The 20098-nt window shown below is 35.8% G+C and overlaps 2 protein-coding genes across 2 annotated transcripts in view; both read left to right on the forward strand.

Annotated features, from left to right (window-relative positions):
• Positions 1 to 3289: 3289 nt before the first annotated feature.
• Positions 3290 to 6297, forward strand: cox5aa (cytochrome c oxidase subunit 5Aa). Its single transcript, XM_084396297.1, has 5 exons — positions 3290 to 3493; positions 4505 to 4621; positions 5631 to 5752; positions 5910 to 6038; positions 6140 to 6297. The coding sequence occupies exons 1-4, from the start codon at positions 3421 to 3423 to the stop codon at positions 6021 to 6023; spliced, it is 426 nt and encodes a 141-aa protein (XP_084252423.1). The 5' UTR covers positions 3290 to 3420; the 3' UTR covers positions 6024 to 6038; positions 6140 to 6297.
• Positions 6298 to 7524: 1227 nt separating this feature from the next.
• The window catches only part of arid3b (AT-rich interactive domain 3B), a 35302-nt gene continuing 22728 nt past the window's right edge, over positions 7525 to 20098 (forward strand). Inside the window, exons 1-2 of the mRNA XM_084397274.1 lie at positions 7525 to 7805; positions 10839 to 11519. Coding sequence (XP_084253400.1) covers positions 7770 to 7805; positions 10839 to 11519 — 717 coding nt within the window. The 5' untranslated portion in view covers positions 7525 to 7769. The remainder of the gene's footprint in view (positions 7806 to 10838; positions 11520 to 20098) is intronic.

Here is a 20098-nt window from a genome sequence, read left to right on the forward strand (position 1 = left end):
GTTTTACCACATGGTCTGTGTTTAAATTACATCCAAAATATAAAACCAAATAATTTATTGTCGGCTAGTTCTCTTACTCATTCACTTTCATCTTGCCTGCTCGATGTTATTCATATTTGTATTCATTTGGTAACACTTTGGAATACTGTTCCATCATTAATCAATAACTATGAACAAATGAGTAACTCAATATTAACACCTTAACTGACAAGAAACTCTGATTTATGAATTAGTAATAGTGCTCAGTTGAACGTGGTAGTTCTCTATTAGCTAACCACTATATACTTCCCAGAACTACCTTACATGTTCATAATTAATGTGAATAATGCATAAAGTATCATTCATTTTAAAGTGAGGGTCATGATAACCCACTAGTAATGACTCAAGTACCAAATCCTTCAGAAGGAATTACTGATTATTTAGAACAGTATTCTAAAGTGAAAAGCATGATAACTCTAGTAATGACTGAAGACAGTGTAAAGTTTTGCATAATGACTCAAATGTTACGACATCCTTCTAAAGGAGTAATCAGTGTTGGGGGGTAACACATTACAAATAACGCGAGTTACATAATCTGATTACTTTAAAAAAAAAAAACTATTAAAGTAACTCGTTACTTTTAAATTTACAACAAAATATCTGAGTTACTTTTTCAAATAAGTAACGCAAGTTACTTTGTTTTCCCATTTATAAACTGACAGCTCTCCTGTCCACATGCTGAGAGAAATCGTAAGTGCGGAAGCGTTGTGTTCGCTGTGTGAACATGATGTTATTGTAGTTCTAGACTAAATATGAGCATGCATTTACTCAATGCATGCTCATATTTAGTCTAGAACTACAATAACATCATGTTCACACAGCGAACACAACGCTTCCGCACTTACCTATCATCTCACTTGAACAAATACATTCAGCATTCCTCAAAATGAATGAAAACAGTGAAATGCAAACTCAGAATATTACACAAACCTGCAATAAATATGTTAACACAAATATGCTATTTAATCTCATTTTACTTCTGTCTTTGCTGCTGACCTTCCAATGATCCAATTCAAGATTAGGGCTGGGACGATACACCTATCTCCCGATTCGATACTATCGATACTTGGGTGCTGATATGTATTGCGATTCGATTTTGCAATATATTGAATTTTTTTTTTAACACTAGACCATCGGGAAAAGTTAAATCATACACTTATACAGACTACATGATGTATAAGATGAGTCATATTTACAAAAACAAATCATCACATCTTTCTGACTTTTATTTCAGAAGTATCATACATTAGGCTACTATTCTCTTGAATAAATGGTTCAATAACAAATACATTTTTTAACAGTCACTTGTCGCCACTTAGTGGCGAAACAATGTAGGCCTAATCGATAAATGCGTTATTTTAAGCACGAAGTTTCTATCAAAAGCTGATTTTGATCGCTATCGTAGACATCAGTGTTCATTTTCATATCTTCAGCCTGTGGCTTATTCATTTCACTTTTGGTCTGAAAGGGCCTTTATATTTGCCAAAAAATAGAATTTTTGTTCTGCTAGAACAAACAAGCAAGCCCAGCAGGTGAGAAAACAACAAAATAACGTAACAGATTACTTTTTTTAGGGAGTAACGCAAAATTGTAATGTATTACTTTTAAAAGTAACTTTCCTCAACACTGGGAAACACAAATTAGTATGCTAAAGTGAAGATCATGGTAACCATGACTTAATTACAGAAATAATTACTATCCAGAATCTTACAAAAACCTCAAAAGCGTATGACTTCAGTCATTAGGTAATTATCATGCTTTTCACTTTAGAATACTGTTCCAAATAATTAAAGATTTGGTAATACTTGAGTCATTCATTACTAGTGGGTTACCATGATCTTCAGTTTAGAATTAATTATACATTATGCATTATTCACATTAATTATGATGAACCTGTATATACTAGTTCTTAGTAATCCTCTGGGAGGTATGTAGTTACTAATTAGCTTAACTCGCGCATTCAACTAAGCGCTATTACTTACTAATTTGTTAATCAGAGTTTCTGGTATATAATTCAGTAGCCTATATAGTTGACCCAAAATTTTTGTCATAATTAACTAACATTCAAGTTTTTCCAAACCTGTATGAATTTCTGATAACACTTTATTTTGATGCTCCCCCAACAGCAAGTACATGTCAACTCATTTAACTAACCCTAACCCTTACTAACACTAACCCTACCTCTTACAGTCGACTAATACTCTTAGAGTTAGTTGACATGTAGGTGCAGCGTTACTTTTAGTCAACAGAATGTTTAACGGGGACCATCACAATAAAGTGTAACCGAATTTCTTTCTTCTGCTGAACACAAAAGAAGATATTTTGAAGAATGTCGGTAATCAAACAATTGATGGGCCCCACTGACTTCCATAGTATTTTGTATTTATTTTTTCATACTATGGAAAGTCAATGGGGTCCATCAACTGTTTGTTTCACAATATTCTTCAAAATATCATCTTTCGAAATTCATGCAGCTTTGGAACAACTTATTTCAGTTATTTTAGTAGGCTGCATCAAGTTAAAATAAATGTAAATGAGAGATGTTTCATTTGCAACTATATATATATGTGTGTGTGTGTGTGTGTGTGTGTGTGTGTGTGTGTGTGTGTGTGTGTGTGTGTGTTTGTGTATTAAGTAACAATAATGTTTTTACCTATAGTTTAGTTTTAACTATAACCTACCTGGGTTTTACATTCTGAAATGTAATACTGCCCCCTGCTGATGAGAACAACTATTTTGGAAACAGATGCTTCTATAAAGTAAAATCTATAAATGTAATGACACTTAACTATGTTGATAAAAAAAAAGCACAAAAAAGTTTACTAATGACGGCATATAATTATCATTTAAATTATAAATATGTATTGAAAAATTGCTTCTATATGCAATAAATGCAGAATATTGCAGCTGCTGTACGGTTTTGTTTAATTTAGATGTTTTTTTGTGTTATCCATTATTCAATATGAATATTGGATAAACATTATATCCAATATATCCATATCATGTTTATATGAATAAACATTAAATAACAAAATAATATAAATTTATTGAATCAAACATTGCTTTCATACTGCACAAGAAATGAGTTTAAATGTATTACTGTGTTCATACTAGATACAGCTCATAGAGAGACGTGGTGATTGTACACAGTATAGAAATGTATCTTTTGTCCTTCATGCTTTTTTATAATCCTCTTTAGCAAACCCCCTCACCATGAACAGAGTCCATACGGTCCATACGCTGCTTTATTGCCAAAGAAGTGCGCGTGCGCAGTGACGTGACAGTCGCGTGTTAGCAGGTCGGCTATCTGAAGTAGCCTCAGCAGCGCGAGCCCGTGTATCGTTCTTCAAGTTCGTGCAGCGCTTGCCGGTGTTCCGCACAATGTTCAGAGCCGCCCTTCGAGCCTCAGCCTCCGGTGCTCGGAGTTTAACAAGGGCACGGCCACAATATACAGGTAAATGCAGATTTTGCCATATTACTTATGAAAGCTTTAATAGAAAAAAACGTTATAAGAGGCAGAGTTAACTGAAACACCTTGAACGTAGCTTAGCATATGGGCTAACCGAAGCCGCGCCGGTGCCTTGCTTGAAAGGTTATACCTTTTAGAGGTTATTATCACGCGCTCATTTATCGCTTTTATTAAAGCATTTCCATTTCATAATCGTGTTTTTCCCTGTAATTTATTAAATCCTATAGATATTTTCTCACAGTGTCCTTGTAATGACCCACTAGAGCAAGGCTTCGGCCCAGCGCGCGGAGGAAACGCCACACTCAAACTGAAAGCTTCCTAGATTGACACATTATTCTGAGCTTTCGTTGAAACAGGAAGTCTAATAGCTAAATACTTGAAGTTTGAAAGATCACTCTGCATTTTAAACATAGCAAACAGGCTGTGTGGTTTATGCTTTGAAGCAGTTTAATCCTATAGTCAGCGGCTACGTGCAAGACTTGCATCTTAAGATGAAGAATAACGTTACGCATACATTCACCTTGCGTCAGTGCAAACCGCACTTTCCATTAGATACAATACACTGACCTCTATGCGAACCCACACCTCAGATCACAATAGATGCAAGTACAGTATCATCAGAATATAGACTTCATCATACAACATATAGTTTGCATCTCATTTTTAGCATATCAGTTGGATTTATTGCATGACATTCTTTAGCAAACAGTTAGGACTGTAACGGACAAGGTAACATAGGTCAAACGAGAACTGGACCAGTTCCAGCTGGAACAAGGCCTCTATGCAAAATCTCACTGCACTATTAAAAGTTGTTAGCAATCATTGATACATAGACTAAATTATTAGAGCATTATTATGAGGATTATGGCCCTTTTACACCTGCACCATTGGCCATGACGGCAATGTTTTTATTGTCTGGATGTCATTCTCTTACTAACTCATTTAGTGTATCAGGTCTCTTCTGATCTGATCGTCTCTGGTCTTTTACTTTCACAGCTTCGGTAGCTGCTCGTTCTTATTCCCATGGCAAACAGGAGACCGACGAAGAGTTCGATGCCCGCTGGGTCACTTACTTCAGCAAGCCGGACATCGATGCTTGGGAGCTGAGGAAAGGTGGGTGACTGAGGCGCTTCGACCTCATTGAATCGGCAGCTGTGCATTCGACTGCTGAGCTTGTAAAGCGAGGATTTACTCTCATAAACATTTTTTAATGGCCTTAAGTTCAATCTAAAATCCTCTTTTATTTGAATGCTGCTCTTTATGATTGCCGTATTTTAGAAAGTGAATTACGTAGCAAGTTATGTCCCTGAAATTAGTGAAATATTTTTGATGCTCACTCCCCATTTTTCCATATATATATATACACACACACACACACTGTTTTTGAAAAGTCTCTTATGCTCATCAAGCCTGCATTTCTTTAATAAAAAATAACATTTTTTTTAATAATGTGAAATATTATTACAACATAAAATAAAGGTTTTCTGTTTGAATATACTTTAAAACATAATTTATTCCAGTGATGCAAAGCTGAATTTTCAGCAATCATTACTTCAGTGTCACATGATCCTTCAGAAATCATTATAATATGCTGTAGTTATTATCAATGTTGGAAACTTGTGCTGCTTAATATTTTTGTATAACCTGTGATACTTTTTTCAGGATTCTTTGATAAATAAAAAGAACCGCATTTATTTCAAATAGAAGTCTTTTGTAACAATATGCACTACCATTCAACCATTTGGGGTTAGTATTTTATTTTTATTTATTTCTTGAAAGAAATTAATACTTTTTGAAAAGATTTCTCTTTTGAATAAATGCTGTATCACTCTGTAACTATAATACACCATTATACAAGTAGGTTTCCATAATTAAACATAACAAATGGATCTATGTTGTTACAGCCTGTCATTTTTGTTTGCTTTTTAATGTTTACTAACCTGTAAAGCTGGTTTAGTTTGATCCGTTGGTATAAAAAATTTACGACCATCTATTTATCTTTAACCTAGAAAATCTTTGGAACAAGGAAGTGTAAGTTGTAAGGAAGACAATGTCAACAGAATGACACCCATCTGGTGTCTGTGGAGTGAATGTCTGAAAATGTTTGTTTTTTTTGCTTCAGGAATGAACACTTTGATCGGTTACGACTTGGTACCTGAGCCAAAGATCCTGGAGGCAGCCCTGAAAGCCTGTCGGAGGCTCGACGATTTAGCCAGTGCCATCCGCATTCTCGAGGCAGTCAAGGTCATTCAGTCTCTCTGAACAACTGCAAAATACACCAGAGACATTATTCGCTTCATCTCTTGAAGCTGTGTTTAACGTGATTTGCTGAAAATACACAATTATTTGTACAAATTTAAGTAAAATTGTACTCATATGCATTACTTTTTCTTTTACACAGGACAAATCTGGGCCACACAAAGAGATCTACCCCTATGTTCTCCAAGAGCTTCAGCCTACCCTCAGTGAGCTTGGTATCCCTACACCAGAGGAACTTGGCATTGACAAAGCATAGATGTCTGCGATTGTGGTGAGTATTAGCATGCAGGGTGTATTGTTCCTCTATGAAAGTGCAAGGTGTTTCCTTATTTGATTGAACATGTCCATTGTATCTTTCCTTTTCACCTACAGTCTTCCAGAGGACTGCTGCTCTTGTCTGGACCGAGTAGACCACTGTACTTGAAGTCTTTGCCTCGTGTCATGGTGTTTGTGTTATATTTAATTGGCCTTTATTACGTTCTTTTGCTTGTAAAATATTGATGGACCTAATAAAGGGAGATTTATCTTTACTCAATCTTGTTGTGTTTTTATCTGATGTCTCACAGACTTTGCTCCAGACTTGCTGTGTTAACTGTTAACTTAAAGGGACAGTTCGCCCAAAAATGAAAATTGTCATTTACTCACCCTCAAGTTGTTCCAAACCTGTATGAATGGCTGAACACAAAAGACATTTTAAAGAATGTCAGTAACCAAAAGTTGTGGCATTTACTTCCATAGTATGAAGGGGAAAAAAAGTTTGGTTATGAACATTCTTCAAAATATCGTCTTTTATGTTCCACATAACAGAAACTCATACAGGTTTGGAACAACATGAGGGTAAGTAAATGACAGAATATTCATTTTTGGGTGAACTGTCCCTTTAAATGTAGTTTTTTTTTGTTTGTGTCTTTAAATCGTAATAATCAATCACAAAAGTGAAAAATCTATCCACAAGTCTCTGTTAAATGTTACTGATTTTTTAAATTTAATGAAAGCAACTTCTTTCCGGTGAATGTGCAAGACTTGCGATTCATTAGCCGCCATAGGTAAACAACTAGAAGAATAACAAAGCGCAGTAAACGGTCAAACAATTTGCGCTACAAACCAGTGTTTATGAATATCATATGATAATGCATTAAATAATATTATAAAAAAGTACCAGTTTCCAACAACAATCAGCATAACGAACAATTCGTACCTAAAATAACAGGAAGCGACCGATACCGGAAGCCTCGCACATTCGAGGTAAACATGAACGCGCCCGCCCTTACGTTAAAAATAAGGTGACTAGTAAACAGTTTTTGTTTTTCTGCTTGACACCACCACCACTATAATTATATAGTAAACGTTATAGCAGTTTTGAATCAGTAGAGGGCGCAGAAGGTATGCTTTCAACTTTAAATCATATATCAAAAGTCAAAATTACAATCAAAACTTGTGGTGTAGCCTATATACTTAAAAAGCCTTTGGGTAAAACGTACTTTTTCCATCGGAGAATTTTTTTATTTTGGTCTTCAATTAAATAGTATGCTCAGTCGTAGCTAAGCTGGGGTCAGAATTTCGAGTCTAAAATGAAAAATGACAGCCTAATATTAGATCCATGAAATAGCCACGTAGGTGTATGTTAAGTCCTATCGGTTTTGTGCTATAAATATTTTACTTAGCTGCTTGCATAGGGGAAACGTAAGAACGTAGTGTAACTTGTTGCACGAGCCAGTGGGGCGGGATTTAAATGTGCGTGAATGTGCGGGGGGATTGGCTCCGGCTGGAGGAGGAAAAGTCGAGGGGACTGTGGGAGTCCCTGAGCGCGCAGTTCGGGAGGTGAGGTCAGGCGTTTCCCCTTTGGCTGGCCCCAGTGTCGAGTGTTTTTTTCCCCTCCCTCTGCGAACACCGAGAGGTTTATTACCGATTTATCAGAGGGGATATTAAACGTCCGGGTGGATGCACACGTACTCGGTGGGCTGAGCAAAACACGCACAGTGGTTCATCTAGGAAAAGAGTGATGGTGGACAATTCCAGTAGCAGCAAAGCGCAAGTGGTGAGTTCCGTCCTGTTGGCACAGAGCCCTGTTGAATGTATTGATAAGCTACTGTAATTTTTCATCAGCCGATCTCGAGCGAATAAAATATTGTATCATGTATACATTTAAGATTTTCTAACATAGTCGCAATGAATCAACATGTATTTAAATTACCTTCGTGTGAGTGATCAAGCTATTAAATGTAGCGAAAATCCACATTGTACACGTCATGATATCAGGAATTTTTTTTTTTTTTTGATCATGATGATAGCCTACTACTCGTGCTGTTTATTTGTTTTTAAAGTTTCAGTTCGCGCGCTGCCGAATTCGAATTCTTCAAAAACATCACCGTTTGTTTCCATTAGAACGCGATACTTTGTTGCGTCGTGTGTTCGTACTCTCTTTTAATAGCTTAATTGTTTTTGGAAGAGCGCCATACTTTTTGGCAGCCATGATTCGACTGTGCTCTGAATATCTTCTGTAACTGAGCGCACTTATCAAACTATGCTTTGATTAGTTATAAAGTAAAAGCATAACTCGACTGGATTTGGCTAAATATTAATTATTTAAAAAAAGTGTAAAGCGAGACGCCGTTTTGGCCGGACATCCGGTCGTTCCACAATCTAGGCTGGTCGCCTGTATTGGGGGGGGTCAAAGGTAGGTTGGCCTACTGGGCAATAGGCGAGCTGCGGAATGCGACTTTAATCCTTTTGTGACATGAATACTGTTAACACTAATTAAAATACTTGTAAACATTAATTCGAAATTTCGAAGGCTGACCGAGCCACATTCGTTGTGAAGATTTGCTCACACATATTTGTTCCATTTAAATGAAATTAAATTGAATTCCTTTTTTACTGTCGTTTGTGCTTATGTTTACGCAATTTTTTTAATCGAATTTATTAGCCAACTCCGTTTACGGCTTTTAATATGGGGCGCCGTTTGTAAAGCGGCTCACACTGAAAATAACAGCAACATTTTGTCACATTTAGCTTCAAACAATGTTTAAAAAACTGGTATGAATTTTTGACGGTCACTTTTTATACCACATTTACAACAATATTTGTCAACTTAGAAATATTTTAAATAGTTAAATTTAAATATTAAATGTTACACCTAAATATTAAATGTTACACCTAAATGTTAAATGTTAAATCTAAATGTTAAATCTAAATCTAAATGTTAAATCTAAATCTAAATGTTAAATCTAAATCTAAATGTTAAATCTAAATGTTAAATCTAAATCTAAATCTAAATGTTAAATCTAAATGTTAAATCTAAATCTAAATCTTAATGTTAAATCTAAATATTAAATCTAAATCTTAATCTAAATGTTAAATCTAAATATTAAATCTAAATCTAAATGTTAAATCTAAATATTAAATCTAAATCTAAATGTTAAATCTAAATATTAAATCTAAATCTAAATGTTAAATCTAAATCTTAATGTTAAATCTAAATATTAAATCTAAATCTTAATCTAAATGTTAAATCTAAATATTAAATCTAAATCTAAATGTTAAATCTAAATGTTAAATATAAATGTTAAATCTAAATCTAAATGTTAAATCTAAATGTTAAATCTAAATCTAAATGTTAAATCTAAATATAAATGTTAAATCTAAATCTAAATCTAAATGTTGAATCTAAATGTTTCAGGTGAAACTTAGATTTAGATTTAGATTTAACATTTAGATTTAGATTTAACATTTAGATTTAGATTTAACATTTAGATTTAGATTTAACATTTAGATTTAACATTTAGATTTAACATTTAGATTTAGATTTAACATTTAGATTTAGATTTAACATTTAGATTTAACATTTAGATTTAGATTTAACATTTAGATTTAACATTTAGATTTAGATTTAACATTTAGATTTAGATTTAACATTTAGATTTAAGATTTAGATTTAGATTTAATATTTAGATTTAACATTTAGATTTAGATTTAACATTTAGATTTAGATTTAACATTTAGATTTAGATTTAATATTTAGATTTAGATTTAACATTTAGATTTAACATTTAGATTTAACATTTAGATTTAACATTTAGATTTAACATTTAGATTTAATATTTAGATTTAGATTTAATATTTAGATTTAACATTTAGATTTAACATTTAGATTTAACATTTAGATTTAGATTTAACATTTAGTTTTAGATTTAGATTTAGCATTTAGATTTAACATTTAACATTTAGGTGTAACATTTAATATTAAGATTTAACTATTTAAAATATCTCTACATTGACAAATATTGTTGTAAATGTGCTAAAAAGTGACCGTCAAAAATTCATACCAGTTTTTTAAACATTGTTTGAAGCTAAATGTGACAAAATGTTGCTGTTATTTTCAGCGTGAGCCGCTTTACAAACGGCGCCCCATATTTTAATGCGTATTTATTTGTCCTTAATTCGAACTCTAATGCGTTTCTATTAAGCAAATATTGTTAATTCGAATTAAAAGAATTGAAGTTGCAAAAAAAAAAAAGTAGAATGTGATTGTTTACAAATTAGTTGTGTTACGTGACTGAACGTTTGAAAGTGAGTTATTCAGTTGTTTATTATTATATATTTGAGTTACATTACAGTAGGCCTACTGGTCAAAATTTGGAAACATAACTATTTTAAAAATTTTTGAAAGAAGCCTCTTATGCTCATCAAGCCTGCATTTATTTGATTAGAAAAAATACAGAAAAAACAGTAATATTGTGAAATATTATTACAATTAAAAATAATGGTTTTCTATTTGAATATACTTTCAAGTATCATTCTAATATGCTGATTTATTGTCAATGTTCGAAACAGTTGTGCTGCTTAATTTTTCTTTACAATCGGTGATACTTTTTTCAGGATTCTTTGATGAATAAAAAAATTAAAGCACTTATTTAAAAAAAAAAGTATATATATATGTATGTATGTTTGTATGTATATATATATATATATATATATATGTGTGTATGTGAAAAAAAAATGGCAAGAAATTGACAAAGAATTTGTGTATAGAATGAATGAATTTACTTATTTTCTTCTGTCCACAATCCAGCCCAGCTTGTCTCAAGACAGCAGTCTGGCTAGTGCATTTTCCCAAGCGGCTTTCGGAAGTGCGGCTGGCGTCAAACTGGAGGCAGTTATGGAGCAGCTCCAGAGACAACAACAAGCTAAACTGGAGATGGAGCGCAAGGAGAGACAATTCAGGGAAGCCCACATTCTGTACGCCCAACAGCTGGCTGCACAGCAAGCCATCATGGCCTCCGCTAGGGCCCAGGGCACCCCATTAACCCCTGATTTTTACAGCAAAAACTCCAGAGACAGAGCGCTGAAAGGCGGCCAGGGGCCTCCAGCTGCCAGGGGGCCCATAAAAACCAGCTCTGACCTAGTACACGAGGAGGACGCCGCTGATGAGATGGACAGGGGAAGAGGCTCCGAGGGGGACGAAGATGACGATGACGAGATGATGATGGATGGAGAAGACGGCAGTGAAGAAGAGGAAAGCGAAGGCTTGGAGTTCCTCAGGAGGCAAAGCCTTGCTCTTCAGCAAACGGCTGTCGGGGTCCCTCCATATCCGTACGCCGTCTACGCCGCCTCGCCCTCCGCTGCTAAAAAACGTGCCCTGTCACCAACCACTAAGGTGAAAGATGAACCCGAAGACTCCCTCAACGACCAACAATCGTTCAACACACCAAACGGACTGGGCGATTGGAGCCTCGATGACTCACTGAAACAGGTTTGCGTTTATATCTCTATCTCTTGTCATTGTGTTCTCTCCCACTCTGTCACCATTGACCTACAAAAGCAGCAATACAGCATATTTTCATTCAGCACTGCATTATTTGAGGAGTGTCAGATCATAAGATGAATTGTAAAGAGTCTTTACATGTTCAAAAACTGTGAAACCACTAAAATCAACTGAAATGTTTTCGGCTCTGAATAGGACATTTAATCAACTTTTCTTGAGCACATCAGGAATTTGTGTTCTAAAAGTGTACAAAAGAATTTGGTTGTTACTTAGAGGTAAGGGTTTAGTGAAAGATTATAGCGTCATACAACAATGTTGAGTGTAATTTAGGGAGGAGATTTTCACAAAATCTGTCAAGAAAATGTCAGAAGAAATACATTTTTTGTTTGTTTGTTATAAAAAAAAAAGTTTTCAGAATTTTTATTGCCATAATGTTATTAAATCAAGTTATAAACAATTGGTTGTACTTTGGTATACTGCCCTTAATTTATGCTAATTTGAATACAATTTAAGTAAACAAATTAATTAAAAAGCAGCGATAATGGGAATCATCGTTGGAAATATTCAAAGAAAATATCAAATGAGTTATGGTAATGAGAATTAAGAGATTCAATTCCAATTCCAGTTTTCCAAAAGGAACATGCATTCTCCAAAAAGTGTACAAAAGAAATTGTGCCTCTTTTTTTTTCCTCTTGTTGCGTTCTCCTTCTTTCTGAAGCTATTGTCTTCCTCTTCCCTTATCGTCAATAGTGTCCTGCTGTGAGCCAGGCTGTACCCTCAGACATGGTCCTTCGACTCTGTCAGTTAATTTCTCCGTTTGTTCAGCCCGAGTCTTTAGGGAATTCTGTCCTGACATAAGGCCTTTGTCCCTGGATATCCCTGAAGTGTGGCGTTCTGGCAGGCGGCCCAACAGGAGAGCGCTTTTATTCTCTCTCACTTCTTGCCGTCTCACTTTCCTCTGTCATTCCCCCTACCGCTAGTGTTTCTTGAGAACAAGCTCTTGGCAGTAATGCTGTCTTGGCCTGTGACCAGAGAGGCGCGCTGTCAAGTTGCAATACAAGTGGGAGAATGTCAGAGGCGCATGCTGTTGGAGAGCCGCCCTGACAGTTAACACGTGTAGATTTTGCAGTATTTAGATCTTCTAAACTGGACAATTGCATGTGGGACTCTTAAATAAGTGCATTTAAAGAGATTATTCATCAGAAAAAGAAAAAAAAACAGACTTCATTTACTCACCCTCATGTTGTTCCAAACCAATGGTGAACATGGGTATTTTGAGAAATGTCTTTTTGCCCATACAATGGGGTCCAAAGTTGGACATTGGACATTCTTCAGAATACCCTTTTTTGTTCCACAGAAGAAGGTAAGTCATACAGGTTTGGAACTACATGAGACGACTTTGGCATTTTCATGATTGTGTGACGTAATTTCATGCTTTTAAAGCGCTCGCGTCAATCATGATAGGATGAAGCCGTCTTTCAGAAGACCGTCTCGGTGGGTTTAATATGGAGTGAGACATTTCCCTGTAGTGCTGTCATCCATTTTAGTGGCCTCAGGTCTGAGCTCTTTGTTTGCTCAGCTGCGCTTGAGTGATCGATCAATCAGGGAAAAATGGATTGCTCTAATTTCAGACGCTCACTCTTATGGCTTCTTGAGCTCTTGATATTTGCATGCTTTCAATCAAAGCCCATTTACCCTTCTTTATTATACTACGTTGAATAACACACATATATATATATTTATATATATCGAAATCCCCAAAGCAGCATTTAGTAGTAGTACATCCATTTTAATTCTGTAAGTGTTGCTATCTTTGATGTTATGACCGTATGTTTTTACACTAAACATCCAACATGGTTTTATTGACAGTTACTGACATCAAGCACGTTCAGAGCGGTTTTATTTGCGGTAAATCAGTAACAACAAGCACAAGTTGGTAAAACTATAGTGATGGTTGGGAAGGTTGTGTGTTGACAGGGAGCTCTGTGATGTTTTCATCACACCCATGTCATTATATATGTATTTATAGAGGGTAGTGGTCTGAGGGCTTGCACACTGCTTTTCAAATATAGGCTTGTCCACGTGTATAGGAAACAATAGGAGATTCAGTGCTCTGAAAAGGCTGATGGTTGGACTTATACCTCATTACTAAGAGGGAAGGGTTTAGTGAATGAGCTTTATAGAGTCACTTCATGTTTAGTGCATTTTTAAGGGTGGGGTTTTCACAAAGAAATCTGTCAAGAAAATGTCCAGATCTTGAAATTATTATTATTTTTCTTTAATATAAAGCTCAACCATTCAGATTTTCTGCATTATTACATCATTTCTATAAAAATTAAGCAGTTCTCCCTAAATTCTCATTACTGTAATGCATAAAGAAAACTTGTTTTTGTATTTTCATTACCGTAATAATGTAAAGAATTTAATTAAAATATGTATAAATGATGGTAATATTTGTTATATAGCTTTTGACACTATAGACCATTCATTGCTTTTAAATAAATTAGAAAGGTATGGTGTCAGGGGCTTAGCACATGCTTGGCTAGAAAGTTATCTAAGTGACCGAAATCAGTATGTACATATTAATAGTATCAGTTCAGTGGAGGCAAAAATAACCCACGGTGTTCCTCAGGGCTCCGTTCTGGGACCTAAATTATTTATTATGTACATTAATGAAATTAGTGAAGTCCTTAACAAATTGCAATGTATCCTATTTGCTGATGATACCAGTTTGTACGGTTCGGGAAAAGATCTTGAGCTGCTTTTGAATTCAGTAGAAACCGAACTTAAGATACTCAAAAAATGGTTTGAAGTAAATAAACTTTCCATAAATCTGCATAAAACTAAATATATTGTATTTGGAAACAAGGTAGTAAACAAACTATGTCGACTCAAAATTGGGGAGGTAGAAATTGAAAGGGTGTATGTAATAAAGTTTTTGGGAATCAATATTGATGATAAGTTAAATTGGAAAGCGCATATAAATATACTAAAGACTAAAATTTCAAAACTTATTGCTATACGTTGTGTAAAATAAAAACCTCTGTGAATCAAAACGCATTATATATACTGTACAATTCCCTCATCCTTCCATACCTTAGTTATTGTGTGGAAATATGGGGGAATACTTATAAAACTAATATACAACCCATTTTCTTATTGCAGAAGAAAGCAATTAGAGTGATTAGATATATGCAGAATACCTTGCTCCAACAAATCCACTTTTTATTAGATTAAATTTATTAAAATTTCATGATCTTGTTGATGTTTACACAGCAGTTGTGATGTACAAGGCTCACAATTCCTCACTGTTTACAAGAGATGTTTCAAACCAGAGGATCTAGATACAGCCTCAGAGGAACTGATCTGTTACAAAAACCCATAGCGAAGAGTAATACTAAGAGGAGGTGTTTATCAGTTAAAGGAGTTGATCTATGGAACAGTCTTCTTATTCAACTCAAGGGCTCTAAAACTATTAATGCATTTAAGAAAATGTATAAGTTAAACATTATGGAAAAGTATAGAACACTTGAATGAAGAACATTAGAAAAGTAGTTGAAAGTGGATGCATAATATAATTTTGATTGTTGAAGTTTAAGTTCTGTGCTTACATGTTACCATCGTTGGTATAAGAGAAATTGTATAATTGTGTCATCTTTGGACATAGTGTCTCAGTTGTAAAAGGGGTTAGGCAAAATAAGTCTTGACTTCAGCCTAAACCCCTTCGGCCAGGCATTATTTAGCATTTAAATTCCTAATGTACACATTTTTGTATTTATCTTTCTAATGTACACATTTAGTTTTTTCTTTCTTTGTTTTTTTTTTATTATTGTATTATGTACAGGATCTTTGAATTACATGTGACCTAAGATTTAAATGTTCATAATGACCGAAGAAATAAACTACTACTACTACTACTACTAATTTATGCTAATTAAACTTTTTTTTTTTTTTTAAATACTGCATTGTGGTAATGAGAAACATCAATAAAAATAATGCAAATAGTAAAATGTCAAATGCATTACGGTAATGAGAAATAGGAGGTGAAATGGTCCTAAAAAATTAATTATTGATCCTACATGTGTCCGTTGTCTCCTTAAGTTTAATGTACTTTTAAGTTACATATTGTAATAATGAAGTATAAATTCTTTTTTTATCCATACGTTTTTGAGATGACCCTGCAGACATTAGTATTTTTGGTCACATTTTAGTGCACGCAAAAAAGAGCTTATTTAACAGGAACTGTTTTAGACCTTGAGGGCTTCAATCCCATCCCCACCCTCTTTTTTTGGTCCCACCCGTCTTTATTTCTGTCCTTTAGTATTTAATGATGCTCTCTGTGGTAACAGTATCAGATTGCATGGTGGGGGGGATGTGAAGAGACTGGTTTGATGGCACTGACTACACAAAAGAGAACAGATGCCACAAATGGCGTTTCTAAATGAGGGTGGGGGGTTGTCTTTTTGAAGCTTTTCACACTTAAATGGATAAGCCTTAGTCAATCAGTAAACACCTTTAATAAAAGCGCAGTAGTCGGGTGTAAAGTTGGCAGTAGCGTTTACTCATAATCTTAGCAAACGGGGGAGTTAATTGGCAGTTTGTAGATAAAGGAAGTTCACGCCAGCTTTGTTTAATATCTCCAAAGGGGAAGGACTTTGCAGGTTTTTGAGGGAAGCTCGTGGATGTTACTATCGTAATTTCTACTTCCTGTGCTTTGTTGTCGCTGATTTGTTTTTCAGGTTTACTAGCGTTGAATTCAATAAATCATCTCCAAGTCAGTGAGGGGGTCAAATGGCTGCCATTAAACTTTTCATTGAACACATGGCTGAGGCTAGTCCAGATAGCTCGGCGCCCTTTAAACCTAGCGTTTTTAGCGGTAGCTGACACAATGCCCCTTTTAGGGAGCTCGGCATGGTAATCTTGGGTGATTAATGGAGTTTTAATCAGGCTCAGTTGACGTCGGAGCGCGCATGTGCCTTGAGTTACGGCCTCCCATTTGGTGAGTATGATGACCATATCAAAGGCATCGGGTCAATAGAAACACCCCCGCTACTTTGATTCTGCGTTTGTCAGGAGAAATATATGGCAGCAATTAGCAAAATCTTTTAACCAAGTACCTGTTTATTATTTTAGGGGCCGAAATATTCCCTTCCAAGTCTTACTTTGAAGCTTCCAATTGCGTTTTCGCTACCCAACATGGACTGGGATACATTGTCTTCCTTGGGGTTACTATGGTAAAAGTGATGTGTATGGATAAACAAAAAGACAGCAGTGCTTTAGATTGCACACTCCTGACGTTCTCCCTTCCCCCAAAAGCGTGTTTCTAAACTAACAACAGGAAATTTGTCCTTGGGTTCGGGGGACAATCTTGTTTGTCGAACTGTTGCATTATTTAACTGTCAGCGTCACCTTGACAACATGTCACCCCCGTGCTCACGATACAACCCAGCCGGTCGCAATCAATTCTTATTATATTGCTGTCGCAGTGGAATGATTTTCCATATAAATTCTCAATGACCTGATGGCCTCACACTTGTATGTTCCCTCTAAATGTTAGCACGTACATCTGGTGTACATTATTAGCACGGCGTAGCTTATTTCTCTAACGCGTTACGGGCGTTAATGCGCTCGCGAGGTCTGCCAGTCTTTCTCTGGTAGCTTTGACGACGCTCACGGTCCTTCTTGATGGAAAAGTTTCAGTTGGACGGCCCTCCTGGGTCCTATGATGATGTGATCGCTGGCGTCAGCCCATCTGTGTGATAGATCAGCGGCTATTCAATTAGCCCTTTAAGAATATCAGCCCGATTCCGTGATAAAACGTGGTTTATTTGAGTAAGAGCTGTCAGATGGATGTTTTATAGCTGTGTTTTGGTGCCATTTCACCCTTCCCGTTCCAGTGTGAAGTATCTGGTAGGGTGGTAACTCTAACCCTTGAATAGGAGGCATTTGATAGTAAAAATCTTTAAAGGCCAGAGGCAAGAATGTGAGTGTAGTTGAGGGTCTGGTGTCTGCGTCTAGTTTGTCCAGCCCCACCCAGAGGAAACATTCCAAGTGGAATTAGAGTTTCTTTTCTTCAAATGGTGAGAATTCCCATTAGGGGCCTGTGCATAAAGCGAGAATAGAGGGAGTGTCTTTGTCGCAGCCGTCCTATGATTTGTGACCTTTTCTAGTCCATTTCACCAAGTGTAACAGAAGCAAGTAATGGAGGGGGGAATGGTAATCAACCAGAAAGGTATATGGTGAAGGGAGGGTGTGTTTTCTTATTTGTCCGTCCATTTCCTTTCCCTCTTAACAAGTGTAGAATGTTTGTCCCCAACCCCCCTCAAAACGTGTCCCAACTCGCCAGAGGTTTTCGCCGCTTTCGTTCTACCAAAAGCAGCTTAGGGCTTTATCATCACACAGTATCTATTTATCAGTGTCACTAGAATGTGGAATTTCAAGCACACCTAGGAAGTGCTAAAGAAATGCATGCCTTCGTAAAAAGTTTTGTCGGGCTGGCACAGATGTTTTTGCTTAAAATTGTTAGCCAGCGGGGTTAAAAGTAAGGTTTTTGTGTCATTGACGAAAACTGTTTAAATGGGTTAAAAGTACATTTTGGTTTATATCACGATATAGTTCTTTTTGATGAAAAAAAAAAAGACTAAAGGCCAAAAGGGGGGGTTAACAATGTAGGTTAACTTTCTCTAAAATTATTTTCAAATAACATCTTTTGAAAAAGGTGGACTGCATGTTTTGGGATCAAGGTGTTATTCCCATTTGACTAAATGAATGAATGTGTTTTGCAGATGTAGACATGATGCAAGAATTGCAAAGTATTTTAAACCGTAAATGCAAATATCATGATTTTCTGAATCCTGAAAAGCCACGAATCTCATTCTTGAGGGATTATTGATGTTTTTAAATTCTTAACCTTGGTTTTACAGACAAGGCTTACCTAGTCCCAGACTAAAACAGTTTTAACTTAAAGAAACGTGCCCTGGCATATCTTAAAATATGTCAGTGCCGTTGTTTTGTCTCAAGATGCACACCAGTAATGTTTTTTCTAAGACGCATTTATAAAAGCTACTTAAATCTCCTAATTGAACTATGACCTAATCCTAGCTTTGTCTGTGAAACCAGGCCTTAAAGTTAGTAGAAGAGCCAGAGAGGACAGGTAAGCTACTGGGAAGTTATGTCCTCCTTCAGTTCCTTCCTTTACAAATTTCCAAAGGGCACAATACTGGGATTGGACCACGGTGGACCGAAATGTTCACACCTGTGTCCATTTGTGTGAAAGACAATCTCTTTTCTCATGTAGCACCCAGTCAGGACAAAGATAATGGATGTGAACTCTGCCTCAGGCCTTCGCAGGATGTTCAAGGATTTGGACAAGCAGTTACAGGCCCTGGCTTTGGACCTTTTGTCTGTCTTTTCGGCTCTTGTCAACTATGTGCCATTTGTATTGTTCAAAGGACCATATCAGCAATAAGGGCTAATAAAGCTGCTTTGTTTTTGTTTTTTTACCCCGCCTCCTTATATAGTAAACTTTACATTTTGGTTGTCAATGCCCTTGCATACTTTACACTGCACATTTTACAGACCTTTTCCCCATAATTTTTCCCACGTCATCTTACTGTGGGATACTGGACAGCCGCACACCTTACAATATCACTTAGCGTAGTGCTGCATACAGCCACGAATTGATCTTAATGGATCCATTACAAATTCCCAGGGATAGATGTGCCCACTCTACTCCCTCCCCCGCCTCTATTGCTCCTGGCACAGCAAGGAGCCAAATAAGTGATACTGTGACTTTTGGCAGTGGAGAACCAGTTATTTGATTTTGGATTAAAAGATCCAGGCCGTCCCATATGGTGCTGCTCTATGCTGTTGCCCATGGAGCAGCTGCAGCGGTGATGATAATCTATGGCACTGGGACATAAGTTCAGTCAGAGAAAGTTTCCCTGATCTATGTCTTTTTTATTTAATGATCATTGTAAAGTAAAGTAAATTGATTTCTCTTTTTATTTTTTGGCGTTTTATTTTTATTGTTGGAAATTCAATTGTATTTATTTATTTTTGGAACTTTCTTTGGTTCTTTTTTTATTTTCTGTTTTTAATTGAGTCGTCAAATTTATTTATATAGCACTTTTTACAATACACATTGTTTCAAAGCACCTTTACAGAAAATCATGATGTTAATTGTTTATATTATCTTAATATCTAGCAGTTGAGATTTGCTATATAGTAAATGTATTATGTATGTATGCAAATAAAGACTTGCATACTTGGAAATCTAGTTGTGTATGGCTTCGTGTTGCAGTGTTACTCAGCAACTGTGAACAACCTACATTTAAACTGGATGCATGTGACGCATCAAATCAAAATGGTAATCAACTAACCTGTCCACACTGGAAGTTCATATGCAGTATAGCAGAATTTCTACACCGTCATAAAGCCCAACCCTATTGTAAAAGAATGGTTTAAGAAAGAAAATCAAGCAACCATATCAAGGTGCCTCAACTTAATGCTAACTCACTGTGAGCGCTAAACTTATCAAAATACAATTACCACCCATTCCAATCAGC

Source organism: Rutilus rutilus (genome assembly GCF_951802725.1).
Source record: "Rutilus rutilus genome assembly, chromosome: 23".
Classification (NCBI taxonomy): domain Eukaryota; kingdom Metazoa; phylum Chordata; class Actinopteri; order Cypriniformes; family Leuciscidae; genus Rutilus; species Rutilus rutilus.